This window comes from Podarcis erhardii (assembly GCF_964252035.2).
Source record: "Podarcis erhardii genome assembly, chromosome: 15".
In the NCBI taxonomy this organism is placed as follows: domain Eukaryota; kingdom Metazoa; phylum Chordata; class Lepidosauria; order Squamata; family Lacertidae; genus Podarcis; species Podarcis erhardii.
This window is the reverse complement of record NC_138505.1, coordinates 20,205,906-20,213,584: the sequence shown is the minus strand read 5'-3', so window position 1 is coordinate 20,213,584 and position 7,679 is coordinate 20,205,906. Positions and strand designations below refer to the sequence as shown.

Genomic DNA, 7,679 nt, shown 5'->3' with positions numbered 1-7,679 from the left:
TGTTATTTAATTTTATCCATGTAACCAGTGTTATTTTTCTAGAAAATGAGGTGCTGGAACTCATCATGAACGCCTCCCTTGTTCTCCTATAATGGCAAGGGTGTCCACCTGAGAGGAGTGGGAACTCAGTTCCAGTGAGTTCTGGCTAGAAAAAAAAAAGCAGTGAATGTAACCCAAATAACAAAACGAAACTTTGTGAGGTAATAATAATAATAATAATAATAATAATAATAATAATAATAATAATAATATATTTATACTCCGCCCATCCAGCTGGGTTTCCCCAGCCACTCTGGGCGGCTCCCAACAGATTAAAAACAGAATAAAACATCAAACATTAAAAACTTCCCTAAACAGGGCTGCCTTCATAACTAAATAACTAAACGGAACCAAACCAAACCAAGGCTGGCATGGGATGTTATGCCCACAAGAAGAAAGGATAAGACTGGTTATCCAGATATTTGCGAGGAGACGGGTAAGCGGAGAGTGTCATCATAAGAAATGAGACGTGTGGCGCACCTGACTTGCAAGAAATACCCATTATAATGGCGGCAGCAACAACAACGCATAGTATTGCAGTGCAACGCTTTATGGCACAAGCAACAATTCAAAATAAAGCAGAATCACGAATAAGACATTCGAAGCGGCGAGCCGGCTGCCGGAGTGGCATGAAATATACATCGCTGCTGCTGCTTTATTATCTATACGTTTCTGCGCGAGGAGAAGATGCCGCAACCGAGCGCGGTTTGCAGAGGAATCTCTCCCAACCGGCTCTCCGTGGAACTCGGAGCTGCTCCCGCCCTCTCCGCCGGCGCTGCCTTCGCTGATTGGCCGAGCGCGCGGCGGAACCCCGGAGCGGCAGCCTCAGTTTCCGCCCGGGCTGCTGTCGCCAGCGGACCTCGAAACCGGAAGCGGCCGGGTCCGGTGCCAGCTCCGACAGAGCCCGGTATCTCTGTTGGGGTTGCTATGGACGACGGAGCGGCCGAGCTGGAGCTTTTCCGCCGCCGCTGGCGGGCCGAGCTAACTCCGGAGGGCCGCAGGAAGAGCAGCAGAGGGCCGGCGGGCAGAGGCGGCCGGAAAAGGCAGCGCGGCGGGGATGGCGGGGCTCCGGAGCCCGTGCGGGGCTGGGGCTGCTGCGGAGGCGTCGCTCGGTGGGAGCCGGAGGAGGAGCAGCCGCCCCCGCCGCCGCCGCCCCCACCCCCGCCTCGGAGGCCTCCCCGCAGCCCCACCGCGCCGGACTGCGATTTGGGAGCTGCCGCCGAGGCTCGAGGAGCAGGAAAGGAGGACCTTTTGGAGCAGCTCATCCTGGACTTGGTACGGGAAGGAACGAGGAGTAGGATTAAGAGCAGTATTGAGTTTGTTTGGTTTTTTACCACTAGTGGCTACAGGTCAGAGGGAAGTGTTATGCTTCAGTTAGTAGTAGTAACAACAACAACAACAACAACAACAACAACAGCAACAACAATAATATATTATTTATATCCCGCCCATCTGGCTGGATTTCCTCAGCCACTCTGGGCGGCTTCCAGCAAAATATTAAAATACAACAATTCATCAAATATTAAAAGCTTCCCTAAACAGGGCTCCCTTCAGATGGCTTCCAAAAGTCAGATCGTTGTTTATTTCTTTGACATCTGGTGGGAGGGCGTTCCACTGGGTGGGTGCCACTACCAAGAAGGCCCTCTGCCTGGTTCCCTGTAACTTCGTGTCTCGCAGTGAGGGAACAACCAGAAGGTTTTGCATGCATAGGGTCATAGAATCATAGGGTTTGGAAGTGATCCTGAGGACCATGTAGTCCTGTGGTTCCCAACGTGGGCCACTTTTATTTTTAAGGGGGACAATTTGAGAATGAGTTATTAATAAATAATAATAATGATTTTTTAAAATTTATACCCCGCCCTCCCCGGCCAGAACCAGGCTTAGGGCAGCTAACACCAATAAAATTGCAATAAAACGTAAAAGAAAAAAACAGTTAATTAAAATATGGGTTAAAATACGGATTTAAATAACAGTGAATGACCCTTTAGGCTTCCTCCAGGTGAATAGTTCACTTTTTGAATAATAAGAATTATATGTCACAGGTTTTTAGAGATGCTTAGGTGGGGCATGGCCAAAAAAAGGTTGGGAACCACTGATCTTGTCCAACCCCTTGCAGCTGTCCCATACAGGGATTGAACCTGCAACTTTAACAGTACCACTTTCTAACTAACCCCCCGGGCATCTGTAGGAAGATCTTAGAATGCCCCCCACCCTGTCTGATATCCTAGAGAGCGGCTGCCAGCCATTGTTGGCAATACCAGCTAATATTGGCAATACTGGCCTAGATGGATGCAACGTACCAACCTGGTATGGTGAATGGCTGTAGATCGGTGGTAGAGCATCTGTTTCTCAGTCAGAAAGTCCTCTGTTAAGCTCCCAGCATCCCCAGGTAAGGCTGGGAAAGACTTCTTCTCTGAAATCCTGGGGAGCAGCTGCTGATGTAGACATTACTGAGCTGGGGGGCAGGGGGAATCAGTGGTCTGACATGGGATAAGGTAGCTTCCTCTGTTCCCATAAGTCACCAAAACAGGGTGACAGAGCCCATACCTAATATGTAAGAGGCCTCGGACGTGATGCTGGGAAGGTCTCTGTCCTGCTGCTGCCTGTCAACATGGAGCAGCCTTCCCCAGTGTGGTGCCCTCTAGAAGTTTTGGACTCCATCAGCCCTAGAAAGAGACAATGGGTGGACCAATGGTCTAGATAAATAGAAGCCTCTAAGAGGGAGGCATAATAATAACAATAATTTATTATTTATACCCCGCCCATCTGGCTGGGCCTCCCCAGCCACTCTGGGCGGCTTCCATAAAAACCCAAAATACAGTAAAATATCACACATTAAAAACTTCCCTGAACAGATGTCTTCTGAATGTCAGGTAGTTGTTTATCGCTTTGACATCTGATGGGAGCGCATTCCACAGGGTGGGCGCCACCACCGAGAAGGCCCTCTGCCTGGTTCCCTGTAGCTTTGCTTCTCGCAGTGAGGGAACCGCCAGAAGGCCCTCGGCGCTGGACCTCAGCGTCCGGGCAGAATGATGGGGGTGGAGACGCTCCTTCAGGTATACTGGACCGAGGCCGTCCAGTATATAAAACTGCCAGCACATTTGCAAAGCTAAACAGGGTCTGGTATAGTTTCAGTTTGGATGGGGTCTGTGTACTGAGATTCCTGCATTGCAGGGGGTTGGACTAGATGATCCTCAGGGTCCCTTCCAACTTCACAGTTCTATGAGTCTATGAGTCTTGTGGGGGAGCACCATAGCTCACTGGTAGAGCATGTGCATTGCATGCAAAAGGTCCCTTCCCTGCACAGTCTTGTCTTAGTCTGTAGAGGCTTTTCTCTTACTGGAGGTGGAAGAAGAAACAAAAACCAGTACAGTGGTACCTCGGGTTAAGTACTTAATTTGTTCCGGAGGTCCGTTCTTAACCTGAAACTATTCTTAACCTGAAGCACCACTTTAGCTAATGGGGCCTCCCGCTGCCACCGTGCCGCCGGAGCCCGATTTCTGTTCTTATCCTGAAGCAAAGTTCTTAACCTGAAGCACTATTTCTGGGTTAGCGAAGTGTGTAACCTGAAGCGTATGTAACCCGAGATACCACTGTACACTGCATAAGATAAGTACAATTCCCATAACCCCTGACCATTGGCCATGCTTGCTAGGGCAAGCATGTCGTTCAACAACACCTGGAGAGTCGTAGGTTCTCCACACCTAGCTTAAGAGAACAATTGTGCGGTTGTGGTAATGGGAAATTCTGCAGCAAGTTGAGGCCCTAGGTGGGAGAGGTGGCTCTTCTGCTGTCCCCGCCTTTGGGTTTTAAAAACAGTATTTTCCTTCCATTGACTCCAGTGTAAATACTCCAGGTGAATGCTATGCCAGCCCTAGGGCTGTTGTGGTTTTAGGTCTGCAAGGAAACCCTGCTTAGAATCCTGTGGATTTGTGTACATACCATCCTCTGCCCAGTCCGTGGAATAGTGTGGCTGCACACTTCAATTGACACAAGGGGTGTTGTTGCCAATAGTGGAGTAGCCCTTACACTGCTTCTAACTGCCCCTCAGCTGGCCTTGGGCTGACTTTACAGTGTTGTAAAGTACAGTGTAGTGGTTGGATTTATGTTACTTAAAGATTTAAGGTTCTTTCCAACTAAACCAGTGTGCATGTGAAATGACTTACATGAGTGCAATGGACTTCTCCAACGTGTTTTGTGAGTCCCCACCCCCACCCCATTCCTGCTGAGAAGATTTGGAGATGGGTGTGTGCGTGTAGAGACAGGAAGTTCAATTGCACTCAAAAGTTGAGCCACAAACAGACAACTATTTTGTTGGATGCAACCCTTATATACTGCCCTTCAGCACAGTGTCCATTGCTACAGTATGCAACAAGAAATTTAAAACTTCTTCCTGCATCTCTGTTTGGCTTGCTAATCTTAAAAACTTTCAGTTAACACAAAGGTTAGAAGAAGCTTGTTCCTCTCCCTTCTGGTTAATTACATTGTTTTGTTTTGTTTTGTTTTATTGTTTTAAAAGCACAGATTAAATTTCTGATGGCAGTAAATTAATCCATTTAGTGAACCAGAGCTCCATTAGCGCACTGGTGTGTAAATGTGTGTCTCCAAGGAGCGGATGGCGATGTTTGTCTTTTGGATTCCTGATAAAAGCTACAGCTAGTTTTTTCAAGGGGATCTTTTTCTTTTAATGTGCTCTATATGCTTTTTGATGAAGGGTTATTTCGTACTCAAAACAGCCTGTAAAGGTGAAGAAATAATTGTGCATTACTTTAAGGATTTCTTCCCTCAAATTGAAGGAATAGGATGCTTCATCTAACGGCCTTTTCTGAGGCAGGATTTGTGTTTGGTAGAGGCAGCATAAGATGAGCTATTTTGAGTAGTCATTTTCTTCTGCCTTCCTGGGCTCCCTTTTGAATCAGGTCTAAGGGCCAAAGGAGAGGTAGCCTGTTTCTCCGCACACTTGTCTTTCCATTTCATGTATGGAGCTGAATGATAATTTTGTGCCAGGAGAGTGATCTTGTCTGGATGCTCACTAAATACGGAGCTGAGCAAACTTTGTTCACACACACACAACCTCCTGTCTTCTTAGTATTACCATATTCAGCAATATCAAGTTACAGTATAGGAAAGCTGGTGCTATTAACAGTAATCCTTCAAGTTGGTTAATTGGTTTGGCAACTTCCATGCACATGACGTGTGATGCAAATTATTTCCCGTGAGAGTTAAATGATAACCAATCAGAGGCAGACGCAGCTTTGTCAATCCCAACAGGTATATAAGAGGACGACCAGGCCTGCTCAGAAAAAAACTGGGGGAAAATTGGGAGGGGCAAGGAAGCTCAGCAGCCACCAGAAGTGTGTCTAAGAGCATGCGGTGCCCCCAGGTATACAAGCTGCCTTATACCATCTGATGTTAATGGACATGATGAAAGTCCATTCATTTCAATGGTTCTACTCTGAGTAGGCCTGCTCAGGCCATAGGCCGTTAAACCCCAAAGTCGTCAGTTAGCCATAGTTTATGGTTCCATCTGAACTGAGAAACGATGGTTACCAGGTTTGGAACAAGACAGCTTCAAACCTTGTTCAATCCCCAAGTAAAAGGATTGGTAGCAGGGGGTGGAAAAGAGCTGCTTCCAGGCAGAGCTGTTGCTCTTAGACACCCTTCTGGTGGCTGCTGAGCTTCCTTCCACTCCCAATTTTTTCCCAATTTTTTCTTTTTTTAATGAGGTTTTTTTGGTACTGTTTGAGAATTTGCCCAATTTTTTATTAGTGCTTGTTGTTCATGTTGCTGTTGTCTGCTTTTTTTTGACTATTTTGTTTTGGTGTGTGCCTTAGTCGAGGCTAGCTTAGGCCAGCTATTTTCAATAAGTCTGCTCTGTTGGTCTTTAAGGTGCTACTGGAAGGAATTTTTTTATTTTGTTTTGACCATGGCAGACCAACACGGCTACCTATCTGTAACTGGAACTCTGCTCTGATTAGCATTGGTTACAACTCTATGCATGTAGCTGTGTTTGGGATGGTTGGGGGCTCTGTGCCTTGCCAGTTTTCTTTCTGCAAAATATGTACTTTACTGTGCCCACAGCCCCTGGGTCCCCAAAAGTTAAGGGCTCCTACTCTACCCCAATTCTTTATAAGATTCTTTATCAGAATGAAGTCTGTGGGCTCGTACATGCAAAAAAGCAGACCAGCAACTTGTGTCTCTTTCCTGTTTCTTCTAGGATGTGGAATAAATAGCAATACAGTATTTTATTTTAACTCCTGTCTCCCACTTCTTCTGACTACTTTTCAGAATGAAATAAACGAAGTTCCCTTCTTTGACGTTCAGCTGCCTTATGAACTGGCGTTAAAAATCTTTCAGTTCCTCGGCAGGACGGAACTGGGGAGATGCGCTCAAGTAAGTCTTTGCCAGGTTTGCTGGTGCTTCTCGCTTCCTTTCTGAATGTACTACTTGGAAGTAAACGCCATTGGGATCAGTGGGTTGTGCCGAACTGAGTGGTAGTAATGCTCTGTAGTCATATTTATTTATTATTGCAATTTCAAATCTAGTCCTCCATCATGTCTGAGCAGAGAGCGGCCGCATCTCTCTGTCTTGCAGGGAAGCTGGAGCACTCTGGCAGTAATTAACACTTTGACAGCCCCCATCTCCCAGCCACTGACACTTTGACTGCTTCATGACCACTTCCTGAGCTACGTGCAGCTCCCAGGATTGGCTCCGGGGTGGGGGGAAGAAACTTTTGAGACCAAAGTGAACCAGATATTGATGGAAAGAGGTGCAAAGTTACAAAAAGAATTGAGAGACTAGAGAGAAGAAATTTCAGGAACACTCTTTAGAAAGTGATAAAATATTGACATAAAACATTTAACAGGTTCCCCAAAGCAGTCAATATTGACCCCCTCGGAGTGATGGGCCTCTGCTGGGGATGAATAAAGACCTGGCTGGTTGTGTGTGTCAATAATAATAATGATAATAATAATAATAATAGTTTTATTATTTATGCCCTGCCCATCTGGCTGGGTTTCCATCAAGCATTAAAAACCTCCTGATACAGGGCTGCCTTCAGATGTCTTCTAAAAGTTGTGTAATTCTTTATCTCCATGACTTCTGATAGGAGGGTGTTCCACAGGGCGAGCACCGCTACCGAGAAGGCCCTCTGCCTGGTTCCCTGTAACTTTGCTTCTCGCAGTGAGAGAATCAGCAGAAGACCTCAGTGTCTGGGCTAAGTGATTGGGGTGGAAATGTTCCTTCAGATATACTGGGATTTAAAAGTCAGCACCAACACTTTGAATTGTGTTTTGAAACATACTTGGAAGGCTTAGGAGTGGGAAATAAGTTTTACAATGCATAGTTTTTCAAAAAGTTCGGAACCTCGCCTCTACATAGTTCCATCTTTATTTCAGACATTGTGATATATCGGTATGTTGCAATGTTTAGCTGGTGATCTGTTGTGCTGTTGAAAGCCAGATATCGCCCAGCCTTACTCTATACTTAGTCAGAGGTTTCCGCAATACAACAATGTTCTCAAACCTTGCTGCTTTATTGCTTAAAAAAAGATTGTACAGTGGTGCCTCGCAAGACGAAATTAATCCGTTCCGCAAGTCTCTTCGTCTTGCGGTTTTTTCGTCTTGCGAAGCACGGCTATT

General features: G+C 46.2%; 1 protein-coding gene across 3 annotated transcripts in view; it reads left to right on the top strand.

Moving 5' to 3' along the window:
• The first annotated feature begins 885 nt into the window (after positions 1-885).
• FBXW8 (F-box and WD repeat domain containing 8) overlaps positions 886-7,679 on the top strand; it is a 64,846-nt gene continuing 58,052 nt past the window's right edge. For 2 of the 3 annotated variants that reach the window (XM_081841911.1, XM_081841909.1), the window contains exons 1-2: positions 886-1,314; positions 6,328-6,432. In XM_081841911.1, coding sequence (XP_081698037.1) covers positions 967-1,314; positions 6,328-6,432 — 453 coding nt within the window. In that variant the 5' untranslated portion in view covers positions 886-966. The remainder of the gene's footprint in view (positions 1,315-6,327; positions 6,433-7,679) is intronic. The other variant, XM_081841910.1, reaches the window with a different exon arrangement.